The sequence below is a fragment of the Neopsephotus bourkii genome, unplaced genomic scaffold (genome assembly GCF_033783945.1).
Source record: "Neopsephotus bourkii isolate Nb327-2 ecotype Australia unplaced genomic scaffold, CSIRO-AGI_Nbou_v1 NB_272, whole genome shotgun sequence".
Classification (NCBI taxonomy): Eukaryota; Metazoa; Chordata; class Aves; order Psittaciformes; family Psittacidae; genus Neopsephotus; species Neopsephotus bourkii.
This window is the reverse complement of record NW_026900781.1, coordinates 6459611-6480567: the sequence shown is the minus strand read 5'-3', so window position 1 is coordinate 6480567 and position 20957 is coordinate 6459611. Positions and strand designations below refer to the sequence as shown.

The 20957-nt window shown below is 42.9% G+C and overlaps 1 protein-coding gene across 2 annotated transcripts in view; it reads right to left on the bottom strand.

Moving 5' to 3' along the window:
* GMPR (guanosine monophosphate reductase) overlaps positions 1-20957 on the bottom strand; it is a 463469-nt gene that overhangs the window by 7870 nt on the left and 434642 nt on the right. For both annotated transcript variants that reach the window (XM_061346483.1, XM_061346484.1), the window contains 4 exons: positions 16026-16107; positions 13169-13275; positions 7642-7684; positions 1325-1484 (listed from right to left, as the gene is read on the bottom strand). In XM_061346483.1, the coding sequence (XP_061202467.1) occupies positions 1325-1484; positions 7642-7684; positions 13169-13275; positions 16026-16107 (392 nt within the window). The remainder of the gene's footprint in view (positions 1-1324; positions 1485-7641; positions 7685-13168; positions 13276-16025; positions 16108-20957) is intronic.

Below are 20957 nucleotides of genomic sequence, written 5' to 3'. Positions count from 1 at the left end.
TGAACTAGTGCACATTTTTTATGGTGCATTTTAGCTTTTCAGAAGTGGCAGACCAAAAAAAAACAACATTGGGGATGAGGACAGGAGGTTGGATCAAAGATGCCTTCTATCTAGCATGACGTATAGGATTGTCATGGTCCTGTAAGTATGTCTCTGTGCCAAAGTGTGAATTCCATTTTAGCTTGTGGATCCCATTCTGCTTTACATTCTACACTGTCACCTTCACAGTGCTGCAACTCTTGCCTGTATTAGCAGCTGGACACAATGGTGAAAGCCCATATGCTGGGAGTAGTTGTAATAGACAAGGCCAACAAAACCCATCAATCCTGAATGTCTGGAACAGTAGGTAAGGCCACTGTTTCTGAAACTCTTACAAACAGCAGTTTACTAGATGGGACCAGAGGCTGAATGTACCCCAAAAGAGGAGAAGAATCAAAAGGGACCCTTCAATAAACCAGTAAGACATGAAACATTCTCTAACGAAGTATGCAAGAACCATGCTGTCTAAGGGCAGTAACTATACCTGCCACTCATAGGAAGCTTTCTGGAGTAATCCGCTTTTTAAAAGTCAAAATTCTCAGCACTTTCCAGAGTAAAATAGCAATGGACAAGAGATTCCTTTGCAAAGTCTGTCTTATTTTCTTCTCCCCTAAGGATTTTAGCTCAAAACCCAGGTTCCTGAATGCTGCCTGATTTGGGGCTATTCTGGTGCTCTGTGGACCAAAAACGGGTGGGAAAACTATACAGAAGGATTCTGCTGCCTAAGAAAACTGCCTAACCACTACTGCCTGTCACTGAGGGTGCTTTGGAGGTCCTGGACCCTCATTAGTGTTACAGTTGTAACTCAACTGTATACTGGGGAAACTCCATCTGATTCACCAGGCACCCACTTTTTGCAAACAGAAGGGAGCATGTGGGCCAGCCAGGAACCCTTACACCAACAGGACAACCCACCTGAACAAGCAGAGAGACAGAAACTGCAGCCTGGTATGCCATGTTCCATATACATATCCTGAGAGACCCGTAAGTCAGAACACTGCCTAATGACTTCCTAGACCGCATGGCTACTGCTGCAGTGACAGCACACTGCACTGACTACAGCTGAGTGAACGCGGCTGCTCTCTAGATAACCACCCCAAGCTTCTTCTCCCTGTCTCCCCCCTGATCTCATACTTCTCTCAGATCTGCTGCTTCAAGTGTTAGTAACATCTTCCTAAAGAGGAAGAGGCATGGGCCTGTTTCCAGCAGATGCCCTTTGCACACTTCTGCACCAGAAGTGACTGGACAGCGGTTCAGTGGAATTGCTCTTGTGTGGAATTCATACCTGTATTCAGCAACCCCTCCTGAATGCTTCTTCATGGCTGTATCAGAGCTCATTCCATAGAAGAGTTTCACCTTCTTGCCATTCTTTTCTATAATCTCTCCAGCACACTGGTCATGGCCTGCAAACATTCCTCCAAGCATGACAAAATCAGCACCGGCTCCTGTGATCAGCAAAGTGACACATAAGAAAGCAGGGAAGGGAGAAGAGGATGAAAGACAAAGCAAGTACCCAGTGGCCTCCAAAAACAATAGCCCTGAATAGTTTGGTACAGAGAGTCCCCTCTGGTAATATACACAGAGAACTTGGAAGAAATGCTTTACTGAAGAACTGACACATGCTGAACTGTATTTCTCTGGTATTTTAAATAGAAAGAATCCTTTTCTGTTGTGATGACAAAGATACAGATTGTTCTACTCCACCCCACACTCTTTATTTTCAAACTCAGTTTTAACCCTTTACTTCATCAGTATCTGAGCACAGTTCCTTATTAACTATAACTGTGATTGAGGTACCCAGAAGTTCTAATCAGAAAAGGTGTGACCTGTTGAGCTCAGCACTGTGTAGAGAAGACAACAGCTCCTACTTCAAGAGCTTTCAAGGGTACAAGCTGTGTATGGGAATGTACCCTGAAAGAAGGTGTACTCATGAATGTAATGTGCTCCTTCCAACATAAAACAGGCAGATTTTTAAATTAAAATATGGGGTTTTCAAGTCCATCAGTCATGTTCAGTGTAGGTCTGGGTGATCCCTTATGAAAGAGATCTGGATGGGTCTGCATTTGGTTCCTGTTCTTTAAAAAATCTGGGCAAGGACTACCACCCCTGGGTTCTGTGGTTTTCAGCATACACCACAGAGGAGTTCTAACCCATAGCTACAACTCCTAAATATGTTCCAGATACAGAACAACAAACTGAATACTCAAGTTGTGCCTGCTCAGTCTGTCCGTCTCCCCAGCTTGCAAATCATGAAATCAGCTCCACTGGGAGTAAGATCAGGAAGAAGTTTTTTGGAATCACTCTTGATTTTCTACTGTGATTTCCAATATTTCCAGCTGGGCTGGAACTACTCCACCAGCAGCTCCTTCTGTGATAATCTGGCATATCTAGTCTTGCTTGGAAAAGTTTGGCTTCTGCTCTTTTTTGAGCCTGTGGTGACCCATCCCTAAAACAAAGCATTTTCCTGTTCAGACTCTGCTTCTTCAATGTGTTTGTGTCAGAACAGGCCTCCCCTCTGTTCAGCTTCTTCCCAGAACTGGCGAAAGAACATCGCTATGAATCTCCCATCATAGAAAGCAGATGAGCCTGACCCCACCCCATTATGAACATATCTGAACTCTGGGGAGATCCCAGTCTAGGTAAGTCTAGCATTAGGCTCTGAACTCTCTCACTACCCAAACAATAGCACTGGGCCTTGAAATCTGAAGAGTGAGATCATTATCGACTCTGCTCTCCTTCTGCCATCTGTTTAAAAGCTCTGTAGAAAAACCTGAATTTGGGAAAATTTTGATCTTAGAGTACATGACAACCATGTAGTGTGCCAGTTTCCTCCCTCCACCTCTTTGCCAAGGAGCAGACCTAGCAGCAATGCCTGGGGGCAGAGCACCCAGCTGCTCTGCTGACTTCACCTCCCTTTGCCTGGTCATTGTTTGAAATGAACAGTATGTCCATGGTAAAGCGATACTAAAAATGAGGCTGGTGCAAAACTGCTGAGCACATCACAAGCAGTATTTATAGCCAGGCACCCATTCAGGTGTCCAATCATGCCAACTACCTGGCAGATTTTTCCTGAGCTCTCTTGTTTCAGATGGCTGAGTTTTACAGCCTCAGTTTGACTCACATCTGATACTACTATTAACCTGCCAAAAACGAAGGGAATGTTCATCGTTTAAGACATTCTCAATTACTGGTAGGGAGCTCCTGTTGTTACCTGGCACAATCTTGCTTTACCTTTGCAAAAAAATAAGTACCCTTGGAAATCTAGCTGATGTCTTCTTCAGGGGTAGAAGAAAACAACGTGAGGAAGAAGGGATGGATCTGGGACCAAGTTTTCAAAGAGGGCATTTAAAACAAGTCAAAGGCCTGCCAAAGGACACTCTGGACTCTTTGCCTTGTTCATACTATCCCCTGACCTCCAGTCTTAATCCTGTCTCTGGCTGTGGGTCTCCAAATTATTAATGCAAAACAGTCACATGAAATCTACACTTCAGAATCACAGAATTTTTGTTCCTGTGCACTTCAGTATCTATTATTTTCCTTTTGACTGTGTATTTTGGGACAAAAGCAAGTAAGCTTGAATTACAGGATTGAAACTCATTCGACTTGAGTAATTCAAAAACTACAACGTAATTCATCAAGCTCTTCCAGATGAAAGGAGCTATGTCACAGCAGACACAGCACATGTAAACATTGGAATGACACATGCTTATTGCCCTGCAGCTACAGGAATAACAACCCCATATTAAATATGCCCTTCAGAACCTTCCACCCTGCTTCAGTATTACAAAGATGTCTGAAAGTTTCAAGTCTGTTCCACTATTTTTCTATCAGTTAACATCCAACCAGGAAGCTGGTTTTCATAGCGTGTTCTTTCTTTTGCATAGTTTTTTGTACGACCAGAAGATGTAGGCATGTTTGTGACACCCGGCTGCAGTCTTTCAAGTACAGACAGACAGTGTTCCTTTATTTTAGGTTGTGGGGACTGGGAACACCTGGCAACAAATCCCTAGATAATACAGGACGTGATGGAGTACACTGCATACAAAGCATCAGCTTGCCCAGAGTTTGCTAGACTTGTCCTCTTTCTACACAATGCCACTTCAATGCACTGTCTTTCCCTTTGATGCCTACACTGTATCTAACCTGATTTTGCTCATTCACATTTCACAGTGCCTTCTCTTTCAAGCCATTACAGAATATGTGTGCTGACGCCAGCACTCACACAGTTCTGCTGGATCTGGATGGAGTCCCTGAGATGTCTTTTGTACGCCTGATAATAGAAGTTAGTGATAACCAGCTTGGCTCTGCACAAATTCAGCTGGAGTCAGCCTTGATCTGTGTCCTGGGCAGCCCTCCAGACAGATGCAGTGTAGGTTTCCCTGGACCACAGCTGACCCTGGAATCAACGTTCACCTGTGCTCCAGCTGAGCCAGCAAGCCTTTACAACAGTAGGTATACACACACAGCTAATGAAAACAACAACAAAAAAGGCAGTATGATCTGTCAGGTATATTTCAGAACCAGTATATGTCCCCAATTGACTTTTCTATGTGCTTTTTCATTCCTTTTCCTTCCCCGCGCCTGTATCTCTTCTCACCACTGCTGTAAGGAACAGCAGTATTGTGTTAAAGATGCTGGCGTAGGATTCAAAAGGCACATTCTGTTCCTGGCTGTGTCACAAAAATATATGTGACCTCAGGCAATTGAACTTAGAATTTCTATGCTTCAACTTCTCATCTTTAAAAAGGGAGACAGTAGTGCCTCCCTGGGGCATTCTGAGAGATGTGTTATCAGCCTTTGCAAGGGTGTAGCTATGTGAGGCAAGAGCCCCAAACAAAGTTGTTCCATGCTTTCTCTTGTTCCTGCATCAGAACACCTTTTTTCTCCCTCATCAACCTACTTCTTTTCCATTATCATCTCCAATACCCAGATGGCAGCAACATCTTCGGTTTCCCAAATCCACACCAGGTTCCCACCAGCAGTTCCAGAATTCCAGCAGTCCCTTCAAAAATATCTGTCACTCCTGGCATTTTTGTTTCCCACCTTCAGTGCTTCTCTGTTCCCTGCCTTTTAAAATAGGCTTCTACCTTGGTTTCCTCTGTCAAAATGCCCAATCTGCCTCTGACTCCTGAGCCCAGTCAATCTTCTACTTGTAAAGCTTCTCAGCAACTTCTTCATGATTCGTCACAGCTCTTCATCTGCACTCCACCCTACTACCCTACTTCTCCTTTTCCCATGAACTTGGCTCCTCCAGTCACATCTTCATCCATCTTCCAATGCCAGTCTACACATCTTGGACTCCCTTATACTTTTTATTATTCGAATGGCTGCTTTGTCACTCCTTTATAATGAACATCTCAACATCTCTTTCATGAAGACTTTACAATGATCCACTAAAAAGAGACAGTATAATCACTTTAACCCAAAGTCCTCTTTCGGTCTCTTGTCCATGCTTTGTCCAGGCTCCCATTCCCAAGTGAAATTGTTTTATCACCTGGTCTCTGCTATCCAATATATTTATGTAACTCCTCCCTGCAAGAGGCTCTCAGCAAGCACAGAGGTCTGTGCTACACAATTCAGTATCAGTGTTAAAGCTTTGGCCTGTAAATGCTGGGCAATAAGGCTACCTTCTACGTGGCTCACGTAACCAATAAAAAAAGTAGTAACATTATCTAGAAACTTATTTTGCCACCCACCTTTGACAAATGTACACCTATCTCCAGCTAGTCAGATGTCCACAATGTGTCTACCTCAATTATATATAACCATATTAGTAAACTTATTGCCTCAGGATAATCTTTATCAGTTCAAGCCTTGTACCTGTGACACACAAGTCACACTGATTCGTCTGCCCTACTGTCAGAATAGAACTACTGCCTGTATAATCTCAGATTTCTGATGCTCCTCTGTCCAGGGACAGCCTGTGGTAGCCTTCAAACATATGCCACTGTGAATCCCAGCACCTCCTGACAATCAGCAGGGCCCAGAATCTACCCTTTCACAGGTTTCAAGCAAGTTTCTATTCAGTTAGCCCAAAAAGACTACAGGGACCCTTCAGACTTGCTATAAACATCACAAAGGAAAAAAAAAAATTAAACAATCTGAAGTTGCTTCCCGTTGTTCTAACTTCTGGAAATGCTCTTGTTGAAGAAAAGACAGGAACATGGGCCATGTTCCTGTGCAGGCAGCTGGGAATGCAGTGAGGTCAAAATCTCAGTTCACAAGCTTCCAGTGACACCACCACTAGCAAGAACCAGGCAAGCTGCGGAGCCAGAGAAAGTCAGGCAGAATAAAGGCCTCATTGCAGGCGGCATAATGTCAGAGTGAGCTGGGCTGAGGAGAGGCTGAGTGTTTTTCTAATGCAATCTTGTTGTCAGAAAGGGTGGATGCTGCTGTTCAGCTATGTCAGAAATCACCCAACTGCGAGTATCTATTCCCTACGTCACGTCACCCACTGAGTAACATGAAGGTGATGTGAAATCCTGTGACAGAGCAGATCCATCACTGGTAGCAATCACTCCGTGGCTGTGCTTAATTTTTTTCTATTTAAGACTTCCCTGTCATCTGACCTGTCTAAAAACAGAAGCTGTCTGCAAACTTAGATTTTGGTTTCAACCTTTCCAGAAGGCCCAGCATTTTTCTTGGTAGGTCTGCAACCCGAGTTTAGGCTTGCCCCTGCTTCTCATATTTGCAAAGCTTCCGGCCAAGCAGACATGCTGTATCATAATGTACTCTCTCTTGTATCATATCCAATTATTTCAATGATCTGAAATCTCAATGAGAGACTGTGCTGTCCTGCTGTGTTCCAGGTATTACCCCACTGTAACATCTCCAAAGGGTCTGGCATTTTAGGAACTGGGGACTGTCTTTAAATATCCTGTCAGCCCAGGATGCATGTAGCACCTGTTTCACATATGTTACTGCAACAAGGTTATGACTAAGTGACAATCCTGACCTTGACTCCCCCCCACTCATGTAACTTTCATGCCCAAAAGAAACCACTCACAGATTAAATTCTCTATTCTATTAGCAAGAGCTGGTGCAATTCACTGAAGCTATTGGCATGAGAGCAAAATCCGTTAATTATTAACTTAGATATTTTAGACATCTCAACTCTAGGGGATACAGCATAAATAAAATTTCATCTTTTCGACTGGACAACTGATCCCAAGAACATCTCCAGGGATCTGCCCTGCCTTTTTGTTTTGTTCTTGTGTCCAACACACATTCCACCAGCTTTTTGTCCATTCAAGGATCAAGCCAGTCCAATCTGGCAATGTTACAGGCGTCTTTGAACCCTACTCAGAAGAAGCCCTTATCAGTTTTCTTTGCATTACTGTCCCAGTGCTGTATCTTGTGCACACCTGGCAGATTGTTTCTAAATAGGACTTCGACCACTGTATGTTTTGCGCTGCAGAATTTGGACTGTCTGGCCCAAAGACCAAATTCACGTCTGATGTACCAATTTCACTGGAGTCACCCACAGGGACAAATCTAACTTACTACTGGTTACACATTTAGGGTGGAATGGACTCCTGCAACATTGCTGAAGCTGCTGGAGACATGCCGGGTGTAATGGGTGGCACTATGCGCTGTCCTTACCAAACGCTTTGGCGACATCTCCTGGGCAGCTGCATCCTCCATCCTGCGAGAGAACACATGACAGTGAGTGGCAGTGACCTCACTCGGGGACCCAGGTGAGCACTGTCACCCTGCAACCTGCAGCAGAACAGTCGCTGCTGAGGAACAGCGTGTCAAGAGCTGACTGAGCACCACTGCTATACATCCATCATCTTAGCTGAGCTTTCAGAGAATCCATGATCCTTTCCCTTGCTTTCCTTCTTTAGGCCCATTTACTCTACCGCATAGTCCACCACTAGTAACAGCAGCAATTCAAAATTCCTGTCTTTTCCTAAATCATTCTCTGCCATTTTAATGAAAGGTTGTGTGATGCAGAGGTACCACTAACCCCTACCTTAAACCACCACATACGTTTAAAACACCTTTCTCAGCAGTTTACAATACATTAAAAGGTCACAGGGGGAAGGGTGAAGAAATATACCACCAGCTATGTTAGATTTTGATCTGATAATCTCTAAGCAAATTGGGAAATCTAACCTTTGGTAAGTGAAAATGAATCTCTCATCAGACACCTCACTTTTTGCTACAGGCTTGGTAAAGAAACGACAGAACTTGGCGATCTTTAGCATTTTAGACCTACGTGTTTCAGTTTCAGTGCAGAGCAAAGTAGCTGATGAGGGGGTTTCAGTTGAGGGGAGGGAAGTTACGTATGTGTGACAGGCCTGTAAAAAGAGGAATGGCACACAGCACAGCTCATCATGTACTACAGTTCTTTAGGGTTTGTAAAGGTCTGAGCATTGGATGAAAGATCCTTCTACCCTACATTGCCATTATACCAAGAGAGCTCCCCATTCCTTTAATGATCAGCGCCTGTTGCAGACTGCCAACAGCTTTCCTGCTTTTGAAGCTACTCCTCAGACTCTACAGTTACCTCATTTTGTTTCGCCTCCCTGTTGGCAGAAACACGCCTGTGTATGACCTGTGGGTGGGCACAGCCATACACCTCCACCATCAGCCATTTTAGAGCTTTCTTGGGTGGCTGGCAGTAGAGCCGAGCATTAGAACCTCCCTGGGTGCAGAGAAGGATTCAGACACAAACTGAGCAGGTGGATCCAAACCTGAGTGACTTTTCAAAGGGCATCCCACTGCAAACAGCACACAGTAGAACTTAAAAGACTTCTATTCCATTTGTTGATAACCTCTAGCACATTATTTCTTTTGTTGAGCTAGAAATTCTTGCTGTCAGCTCCAGAAAGGAGTGCTGGGCTGACAGCTGAATCTCTCTCCTGTCAAGGGCTCGGCTTGTGCAATTCTTTCCCTCTGACAAGTTTGTCAGAGCCTGGAGGAGGGTGTTAGTGTGTGTGCATGTGTCAGGGAAGGAAGAGCTGAGATAGAAAGAGAGGTCTAATAATTTTCAAAGGATAGTGTCAGGTGTTTGTGTGACTCTTACTGTCTGACTGAGACAGGCTGGCTATGAATGCTCTCTGGTAGATGGGTTTCAGTCTGTTCTTGCTGGGTGGCTCAATGTCTGACTTTTATAATTAACCCAGTGGTGACACTGATGGAGGCTTTATGCTTTCAGAAGTACTATGGGGATGGGGGCCTTTGTGTGTAATCATTAATCATTGGCTTCAAAAAACAGCACTTTGAATGTCACCAAATTACAAATGCTGAGCCTGTTAAGAGACTTTCCCAAAAGCTCATCAGTTACCATTTAAGATAAAAGGAGCCAATAATGATGATGATTCACATCACTTCTTTATCTGTAGATGTCTCTACTTACTTCACATAAGCAGGTAAATTTAATGATTCCCAGAAAGGGAAACAAAAAGGGGACAAACTAAGCAGTTATGCCAGAAGAAGCTATATGCATTAAACCACTTCTTTCCATGTGAAAAATCAAACACTCTGTTTAGACAATAAGACTGTGCTTCTGCTGCATTGGGAAGCTTCGCCTTGCAGCTCAGCTTGTCTCAATAGGGGCCTGACTCTGGATTCAAAATGACTTGTACAACTGCTGGGCTTCAGTCACAGAGTTTGTTGCAGGCTCAGTCTCTACCTCAGAGCCCCTGGGGAAGTGTAGTTGTACAAATTCCCCTGTGAATTCAGGAGCACTGGCATTACTCTGAAGTAAGCCTTCTGGAAAGGCTGGCTGGGGGCCTGTAGAGGGCATGATTCTGAGACAAGTGTGTGCTAAGCTGAAGGAGAGGGAAAAACAGGTTTCCAGTCAAAAGAATTACTTTAATGTGGCTAAAATAATGTTACTTTCCCCAGTCTTGTTCTCTGAACATATAAACCATTTTACAACAACAAAATTTCACCTGAGGAAAATAAATACTCTACAGAAAACCAGTATGAACTGGTTTGAATATTAAATATTATATGTGACTTATAATAAGCTTCTAACTATGATTTACATGTTTCAAGCAACCTTTATAATAAACTGTATAACCAGGCCTTCCTATAGTATCAGAAAACAGATAGCTGTTTATTATGCAGAAGATATGTAAAGTATGTGGCATATACAACAGCAGAAACAACACAATAATGCTTTATTCTGAACTACATATACTGGGAATATTTCTGTGTTGATGGTGTTCTGTGTGGAGGAAGAGATGGTATGGCAGTAGCAGGGTGAAGAACCCCTTAGTCATCCTTTTTACTGAATGCTGGTAGCCTATCACCCAGGCAGGGTGAAGGGGAAACATGGATCCCTATCAAATGATAGACAAACGAAATAGGACAGATGCAACACTGTTTTCCATTCCCCACATTGCTAGCTTACTAGAATACGTGACTGCCTCTCTATCCAGCAGAGTAGTTCTCTGACCTACAAGAAAACGAAACTTTATCTCATGTAGGGTGCTTCTGAAGGAGCACTCCTGCTAAATAGCCCCTCCACTGTAACTCACTGCTGCACTTTCTCAAGGCCAGTGGATTAGCGAGAATGAAAATTGAGACTATTGGCTCCCAGACAAATAGCACGGGACAGAAGCAGTGCCTGTATCTTAGACAGAGTTTCCTCTCTTCTTTCAGTGAGTCATGAAAGATTCATTTCTGAGGTGAACTTTGAGTCTTAAAGATAATTTAGCATTAGGAAAGCACTTGGTGCAATTTCACCTCCCCCTTCTCTCTGTGACTCTAGAGAGACACCAGGCGTTCGCTTGGACTATCATGTTTGCCTAAAAATTGTCACCTTCTTTGCCACATATCAGCCCCCAAACTCATACATGATTAGTAATACAAACATTTGAAATCCCAATTTGTGCTGCCATCCTAGCAGAGCTACTGCTCTAGTTTCTGCTGGGTTTTCTAGCTACTGCTGGGTTTTTAGTATGCTGTGTTCCTCACAGTACTGTGTTCATCATCATCACCTCATTCTACGAGTGGGGCTTCTTTCCCTTCTCAGGTAAACTGAGCCAACAAGACAAGAAAGAGGAGCAATTTGATGAATGTACAGGACAAGACAAAAGTGGGTGCAAGAAAGTGCCCCAAGGGACTAACCTGTACCACACCATCAACTACAATCTACATGAAGATAAGCTGGTAGGCTTTGAATCTTTGCACATCCTTCCTTCTACTTCCATATTAATATAACAAAAAAACTGCCAAACTAACATAGATAGTGGTGGTAGTACTCTGCTTGTAGTGGTTTCCTTTGGCTGAGGCAGAATGTGCCCTTCCTGAATCTCTGTAATGACAGTAGTGAGACATTCTGAGGGATGCCATGTATACTTGTTGCCACTATACCCAATTGTATGTATAGACTTGCTCTCATATGGTGTTTTTCCCACAGGAGGATACCTTTCTGATATTCTTGCCAGAACTCTTGCTTGACCGTGCAGTTCAGCCTTCTTTACCCAATAAACACACCAATATCTACCTGAATGCTGCAGAATTTAGGCATAATATGCTCGCCCTTGCTTTAGTGTCCTCAGCTTGGGTGATAGTTGAGCTGCAGTGGTGATAGCGACCTCAGTTACAACTGAAGGTAATTTTCTTGGCCCAGATGTTGTAGCAGATACTAAATTGCCCTCCTGTACTCACCCTGTAACGGCTAGGGGGTTGATAGGTCTGGGGTCTCTGAAGCCAACGTGACCTAAGCAGGTCAGGAGTTGATCCATCCCCAAGACAGGAAAGGAGAGGAGAATAGTACATAACTGTCTCATTTTCCAGACTAAGTACATACTCCCCATTTTACTGTAAAATCAGGATAATAACATTCTTCAGAGGGTTGTTAGCAGAAAATGATTATTGCAAAACTAGAATGGGTCTCTAAACACTACTGCTAGGATGACACCTATAGTTATCAAGCCTTCACAGTAATGAGTCTTTCATGCTTTATTGCACACATATTCTGCACACACATTTGTAATACTGACCAAGTCATAGAATCACAGACTGCTTTTTTTTTTTCTGCAAAATTCATATAGGGGACCCACGGAAAGAAGGGAATGCATATGCATTAACAATAAAGAGTAAGAGATCCATCTGTAACACATACTTTTTTTCCTGCTTCATTGCACCCACAGCTCCAAGCAATACACTGAAGCCCTTTGCCCATCCCCAGTCAATTTGCTCTCCTCTCCCCTCCTTCCTCAACAACATAATACACCCCCTTCCTCACATGGATACTAGTCACAACTGGGTTAAACAAATTAGGGCCTTCCAGTGATTCCATTTGGCGGTACATCTAAAATTCAGTGTGTGGTCTTTTCAAAGGCCACAGAGGGAAACTGTTGGCTGTGAGGGTATATGTGAGCACAGCACGCTGGTTAGGCCCTATGCCTTTTTTGCTACCTGTTGGGATGCTGTAGGCTGCAGTCTAGCCAGGTCTGAGATCGTGCTTACAGATTTACTTTTTTTGTGCGAGGTGAATCTGGTCTTGCCGGTAGAACAGAAGCTGCCATTAGCAGGCAATAAAGACATGCTCTTTTTTCCTCCACAGGCCCAGTATTTCCCCTGAGCTTTGCGAAAACCTAAGTTGCTGAAGTGCCAGCCATGCTCAAAAAAGCCACCCCTGAAACACTCCTGCCCCTGCACAGAGAGCTCTGTGAGGATGCTATCTGAATCAATCTAGCTACTAGGGCACAGATGGGCTCAAATTGGGCACAGATGGGCTCATAAAACAATAGTTTTACCTTGTACTCCCCTCTACTCCTTGCCTATCTCTCAGTTCCACTCCCTGGGGAAAGCCATGTTTACACTGCACTCATTTTTCAGAAATATTTTGTAGGAATGACTGTTTGCTTCCATTTGAAAACACTACCAAGCTTCCCATTCTACTCACTTAACAGCTTACTCCATTCAGGGAGCAAGAAGCAGCTTTCCAAAAGCACGAACAGGAGTCAGGAGCTCAAGTCTTTTTAAAAATTAAAGGGAGCTGGTTTCTTTACATTTACATCTCTACTGACTACCCAAGGAGCTAGTATAGAGGTCAACCAGAGATGACAGGACAGACTTTAACATGCAGAGTATTGGACTGTTTGATCCTCCTGCTCCACAACAGTGCACAGTAGGAATCTGAGAGTAGATGGTATTTACTTACAGATATGATATGTCCTTTCAAGCCATGTGCCGAGTCAGCACACTCAATAACAGCACTTAGCTGTGGATAGCCCACCCCCGTCTTAATCCGAGTGGTACACACAGAACCTAGACAAGAAAATGAGAGTTAAAAACATTGCCCATAAGGCTGACTGAAAAGATACATCTTATTTTTCTTGTGGAAAAAATGTGTTTCTATCTGTAGTATTTTCCCCCTCAATAAGTCTCTACTGCCAGTGTTGGCTTCTCATGGATAAAAGGAACACACAGGAACTTTCAGGTTTGAAATGTTATCACACTGCTTCATGGGAGCTGTAATTAAGGTGACTTAATATACCCCCTTTCTGCCCCAGGGACATGGTTCCCAGTGTAGGTCTTATGCGTAATGCTTCTTACTGAGGGGATCATGCATCACAAGAAATCAAATCTGAATAAGGTCCATTAACAGAAAGGGGACAAAAGGACCAGAGTCACACGCCTGAGACTAAGTAGCAGCATTTAATACCTGAATATTTCTTCCAATAAACATTTATACCTCCTTTCTATGTATGTTTTAAAAAATAATTCTCAGGGGAAACCTGTGTGTTTATTTTCTTTTCTGTGATGATTTTGCACAAGGGAGAGGAACCCATCTTTTTGCCTAATACTTAAGCAGAAATATTTGGTTGATCACAGTAGTTGTGAATATGAAAAAAAGCATACAGCATTTAAAAAGTGAGATAAGTAATCATCCAAAACCTATATAGTGTAATATTACAGGAAATATACTAATTACAATTGATTAAACTATATTTTTATACACATACACGATGCATGTATATATAAAAATAAACTATATACATATATATAAGAAACCCATTCCAATTATGATTCAACACGGTAACATGGCTATATGTCTTCTGGAATACCTTCTCTATTTTTCTCCTCAAATTAGGAGTCAAAATGAGAACTGCTTTTTGCCTGTATGGGTCTTACAATTTAGGACCATAAAGGTCTGAATGAAAACAAGAATTCCAGAACAGATTCTAAACCAAATGCAGTGAAATCCATCCCTTCACCCAGCTCCATGTATACCTGAGCTACCAGTAAAGTAAATTTCCAAAGATTTTTCAAAAAACTGACAATATGAAAACACTGAGAAGTATTTCTGCAAAGAAGGATGAAAATTAGTTTTAAAATAATCTCCACAGGGTTATGTACTTATATACGCAATGCTTTAGAATAAATCACTGCCACTTTCCACAGGATGGACCATTATCTGGAAAAGAGGTCAAAATCTGATCTCCTGTGAGGAACATTTGTTACTTATTTTGGGTGGTCAACCTGTACAGATCTGTTCAAGAAGATCTCCAGGGAGGGGTATACAGCACTTCTAACTGTTTCCACTTTGAGGCTACAAGCTACAATAATTCTCCTTTCACATCTGAACTTGCCTATGACAATTGACAACTCTGCTGTTCATTCTTCATGGATTTTCCAGTATACATTTTCTGCTGTCTTCCTGGGCACAACTGCAACCTTTATTATATTTGCTCTGCTCAAATTATCAATTCATGGACCATAACCATTTGGCACTGTAAAGTAAGCAATCTGCCTGCACTGCACTGGCTGATCACAGCTATTCTGTAAGTGGCACTTGTGTTAGCCAGTTTAAAATCTAGCCCACATATGGTGACTTCAGCTGCAGTTCAAGAAGAAAACTGCAAGAGGAAGAAGCACATGAAGAAATGCACAAGGGAGGGAAATTAAAAAAGGGAAGACAATATGGCAGTATATGCCACACAACAATATTAGGGAAGGGAAGGTAGGAAAACCAAGAAGTTTAGCGTCCTCCCATTTACCCATGGGAATGTTGCAGTGATAGGTACATTAATGTAAGCTTTAGCTCTCAGGCAATAGTAATAGGTAGAGGCAATGTCATCCATACTTCACAATTAATACCCTTTCATCTTTTGAACTGATGAAGGCATTGACAAGATGGGCAACCTCAGCTTAACAGAACACAAATCATAGAGCTATTCAGAAACTCTTTTCTTTTTATCTTTTCTTGATAGAAGTGGATACCTGAACAGAGTATCCTTTGAGCTTTTGATGGGATGACTCAGCCTCTTTTCAACAGGCTAGAAAAAGAGTTCCTAAACACAACACATAATGAATTATAACGTCAGCATCCCAGGCAATTCAGTGCTTCCAATAGCAGGCATCTACACTGCCAGAAAATGCAATAAGTAACCCTTTGCAGTACAGATCACTAGTATGCTGTTCATGTATATCTTAAACATGTTATGTGCAAAAGCCCTGTTAGTTACTGACCCAACTGGGTCTAAGCATCCTAATGGGCAAGCAAAGAGCATTATACACTGGTTCCATCTAGACAACTCCTTGTAATAGTGGTAACAGGGGGTCATGAGGATTATATGGTGGCTAGAGCACCTCCCATACAAGGACAGGCTGAGGAAAGTGGGGCTGTTCAGCCTGGAGAAAAGAAGCTGCATAGTGACCTCATAGCAGTCTCCCAGTATCTCAAGGGGGGCTAAAAGGATGCCAGAGGACTCTTCATCAGGGACTGTAGTGATAGAAAAAGAAGTAATGGGTTTAAACTTAAACAAGGGAATTTCACATTAGATATAAGGAAGAAGCTCTTTACTGTGAGGGTGGTGAGGCACTGGAATGGGTTGCCCAAAGAAGTGGTAAACACTCTATCCCTGGTAGTGTTCAAGGCCAGGCTGGAGAGGACCTTGGACGACTTGGTCTCGTGTGAGAAATCCTTGCTCATGGCAGAGGGGTTGGACCTAGATGTTCCTATGGTCCTTTCCAACCCTAGCTATTCTATAATTCTATGACTGGATTTGACTTACCTGGTCCGATACCCACTTTAATAATATCTGCTCCAGAAAGAATAAGCTCTTCTACCATCTCTCCTGTCACCACATTGCCTGCCTAGACAGAAGGAACAGTATCACATACATGGCAGATTTCAAGACTACTGCAGAAAAGACTAATGATGATAATGTAGAGAATTATGTAAAGTCAGAAAGAATATCATTCACCATACTGTTTGTTCACTGTGCATGCCAGAGAGGTTAAACAAATCATACAGGTACATTTTCAAGTCAAACAGATTTCATGATTGGTTCAGTTAACCCTGATTCTTAAGATACCATCAGTGTATCTGCTTTATCTTCCATCTCCCTAATCCTCACAGAGAGGCTCTCAACCACACCATTCCTAACTGTAAGGGCTATACAGCCAAACTTCTCCCTTACACAGTACAACTCCCCTACCTCTCCTGTCCTGCCTATCCCTCCTGAACAGCCGATAGCCTAAATACCATTTCTCTACCTTACTTAGTGAGAAAATGCTCTGATCTTATTTTAAACCCTGTCAAATCTCTATTTCCTTTAGGATTCAGTATTTTGATTACTGAAAGAGTAACAAGGTACTATTCTTGCCATTTTGTACACTGGTGGCAAAACTGGTATGCATATTCAGACTATGCAACCCTGCCCTGACAAGTGGTCATGCTTAATGCTGCAGAGGAAGGCTGTCCTGACAAGAAGATGCCCCCCTTATCCTGCCCCAGAGCATTGTGTCTGCTGCACTGCCAGGTGGTGACACTCTTGACATGGGGGTGACATGGCCCCCCATGTGCAGGCCCATCTGCTGTGGAGATTTGAATTTGGTCTCGAGAGATGCTCAGAAAAACTCTTACGTAATGATATTCCAGGACAGAGCAAGTGTTTGTAGCAGTACTGATACAGGAAGAGCAGGAAGCAGACCCTAAAATCCTTACTTTGTATTTTCTAAGTTTTTATTGAAACAAAACTGCTGAATTCAATAGGAGCTACTCAGGGAATATGGGTAAGACCTATTCTCCCCTCACTGATTTTTGGCTCTTATTTCACCATTTATTTGTTTTTACTGAATTTTACTTCCCCCTTTTATTAGCCTGAAACAGCTGACAACCCACCATCTGAAGCACTTATAAAAACAGTGATGCTGTCAGGCAGGAATCTGTGGTCTATGACACAGGACCACTTAACTTTGCTCAAAACTGCACAATATTGATTAAAAATAAAATGAAAGAAAATAGAACAGACAGGAAATAAGGAATACATAATAGCTACATTGTTTCCAGCTAAGTGCTGCTTCCTTTCTGCTCAGTGGTAATTTGTTATATTAAGTGTTGTGCACTCCAAGGTGGGGTGACAGAGAACACACTACTTACAACGCTAAAGAAGCGATTTACATCTGGAAGATGGATGACTCCCTATGCAGTATAACATGCAGCACATTCAAACTTGGTGAAATACTGGAGTACATGCAACAAATTCAGGATGAGAAATGGATAGGTATTAAAGTCAGTGGCTCCATGAGATTTGGGATCAAATACTTACCTAACTTAAAACAGCAGTGTTTCTTATTAGCAGAGCACAGTGGGCTGTCAAACTGTCTCTTCAGAAATGCTAACTAGACATTTAACGCTAAGTTACTGCTAGAGAGGTTGTAACTCCATATTGTTGATTTAAAATGATCATCCTAGCAGGAAAAAGCCCTTATGTCCCCAGCATACATTTTTTCTTGGAATGTGTGTACACGCATAGGTGGTTTCTGTCTTTCTGAATCTGCAGATCCTTAACAAATTTTCAGGGAAGAAATGGAGCTCTACATAGCAAACTTCAACCTGCCAACAACAGGCATGCTTCTTCCAGTATCTTTTGCAGACCTCAGACAGCACAAAAAAGCACCACTACAGGAGAGTGACAGTTACCTGTATGTGAAGAGACCCTAGTATCACAGCTGAAGAGCAGGGAAAGCCATTTTCTCCCATTCAGCTGAACTCTACTTCCACTGAAAACAATGCTTGCTTTACCATGATGACAGTAGGACAGCTGAATAGAGGCAAAAGGGCTTTTGAAAGCCGCACCTGTATGGTAAAGCCAGAATACTTAAACTAAAAAAAAATGTGAAAAGGTGACCATTGAAAGATTGAGACTGCAGAGATGAAAACGCCTTAAAGCTAACTAAGAATATAAACTAAGTAAAGTAATTGTAACTCGTACAAAGAAGCCACTACAGACCATACATTTTGTAGTGTATTTGGGCAAGTAGTCAGGAGACACAGTAACTGGCAGAAGTATTGTATTAGTGAAAACCATGCTCATCTTACAGTTCATGTATCAACGTATTTCTAATCTGCTGCAAAACTGACTTTTTGATACAACCCAGTGATTACCTTACTGTTAATCTAACTTTGGTACCCCTGGCAGTAAATTTAACATTATCAGTAACAACTGATCAGGTAAAGTCAGGTAAACTACCATGCTTTCAGTGTGGTCAGTTATCAGGGGCTGCAACAAATTACCCTGTCTGGGGGCTTGGCCTTACACACTCAGGGCAACTTCCCACTGTACCATTGTTCAGTGTGAGGTTTCAAGTGAGTGACACCCTGGCTCATTCTAGCACTGTCCAGGATGAGTGTACTGTGGGTCAGCCCTGAGGGAAATCCTGGCCTCAGGAAAGTCCAAGAGAGTTTCACTACTGACTTTAATGGGATCAAGATTTCACCTAACAGGATTATAAAGGCTGCAGCTTCTCTAACAGAGATACAAAATTAGTGAACACAGTAGGGCAGTGCCTCTGAATTTCAGTCAGGCATTTGATACAGTGCCTCATAAAAGCCTGCTATAAATATCGACTCACACTGACTAAGACAGCAACACTGCTGCACTGATTGAAATCTGCTGGCAAATGGCAATGGATCAAGCTGGGGAGAAGTGTCTGTGACAACATTTCTCAAACTTTCTTCTTGTATCCTAGAGGAAAGCACAGTCTGTGCCTCCACACTATCAGAAACACTGCCAAAGGACACTTCCCACCCACTAAAGCAAGGGGTGATTTACCGTAAGATGGAGAGATGATGCCCTTTGCGACACTGAGGTGGGTGTTTGCACTCAATATTGTGACTGACCCTAAAGACCCTCAGTATCTTAATTGTCTCCCACCTTGGGATCCCAGCTGGCCCCTGCTCTGAGACCCCAGCCCTGGTGGACACACTATGACTGCACTGACTCTGCTGCTTGCTCCAGAGATAAACAGGGAGCAGTATGCATAGGCTTCTCTGACTGAATTCTGCCTCTACTAAGGCCCTGAGACGCTCTGCTACTGACTTCAAGAGGAGCAACAGTTTCTGGCTCATGCTGTTTCCCTGTGCTCCTGCTTTGTGATTCCACTTGCCTCCCTCTCTGGCTCACATCCGCAGGTGCTACTGCATCTGCAAGTGTGCTCCTGCCCCAGCCTTTTCCTTCCTGCCATGCTCCACATTCCTCTCCCTGGGGTTTTGTCTGGATAATGAACAGAGAAAACTATGAAAAGAGAAATTCAGGATGAAAACTTGGCAAAGCTTCCTGACAAAGATGTCTTAGCTTGCTAAACAGACTTCCAGTGAAGTGGAAGAACCCTAGTGTCTACAACTACACTAATAAGGACTATGCTTACTGTAATTTAAGTCTCTGATCCTTCATGATGAATGTCAACTGAAGTTTTGCTTTAGACTTTAGTAAGTAGGCACAACACAAGCACATGATGCTGTGCTACAACAGAACGTCCGACTGGACCATTACTCGTGATTCTGCAGGACAGTGCTGCATTTGTGATACTCTCAGGAGACTTGAATACTACTTCTTCCTGCATCCTCAATCTAACAAGTGATTTAAGGCAAGTCACGTTGTACCTTTGTGCCCCTGTTTGTCTTCCTTATCTTTTGTGTTCCCTGGAGAAACTGATCTTCTTTATAAATTAATACGAAAGGCAGGAGTGTAAAGAGCTTGTGTCAAAGCCAGGAGGAGAAAAATGAGGTAATGTGATAATAAAAGCAAGTATTTAAAAAGGCAAAACCGTTCCTTTGAAAGGCTGTTACACAAGAGACATCCTCCATCTGCACTAGAGTACCAGCCACAGAGATTACTACGTTAACCACAGTTGCTTTGGTCATCACCTTTCAGTCTCAGAGCTGAACACATTAAGTGGCCCCTGGGAACAGACATTCCCTGAGACCCAGGGTTGGGTTACTCTTATGGACTGCACTGCAGCTGACTGTGAAATGAATGGTCATGCTGAGGAAAGCAAACAAGACAGCCTGCAAGGTCCTGGAGCTCACTTTCAGCTATGAGAAACCTTCTTTATTTATATACCTATTTAACTGCTAATCCTTTTGTTTGAAAGCCACAACAGCAGAGAACATACTGCAGGCATAACACAGAAACATCAAAGCAGACAGAACAGGAAGGAGCAGGACATGTCTTCCAGAGTACCATAAAAAGAAGCCTAGAGGAGCGCCTGCATTTCAGCCAGGAATAGCCTCAGAAGACCATTCTGGCACACAGCGTAAAATCAACTCATTTGGAAGTGGGGTTAAGATGTCTGTCCCTACTTGAATCAGAGACTTTCAGGGACTGGCACAGACTCTGGAGGCTTTGGAACACAGAAGGTTTTTTAACACCCCAAGTTTGTTAGCATGCTTTTAGGAATAGAAATTATCCCTGTTCAGGACGTGAAAAACCATAAGCCATACTGAACCACATTCAGAGGAAGGAGCTACAATCAAAGAAGGCAGCTGAAAAGGTCAGGGCTGTAGATGCACCCAAGGAGGTGGTGCCGTCAGAACAATAGACTTGAAGTAGCAATAACCTTAGTCGCAGAAACGGAGAAACTAAACAGGTAGCTTAGCAGATGTGGGAGGTGGATGAAACTGGGTTAAGGACCTTGGACTAAAATTTGGGCATGATACC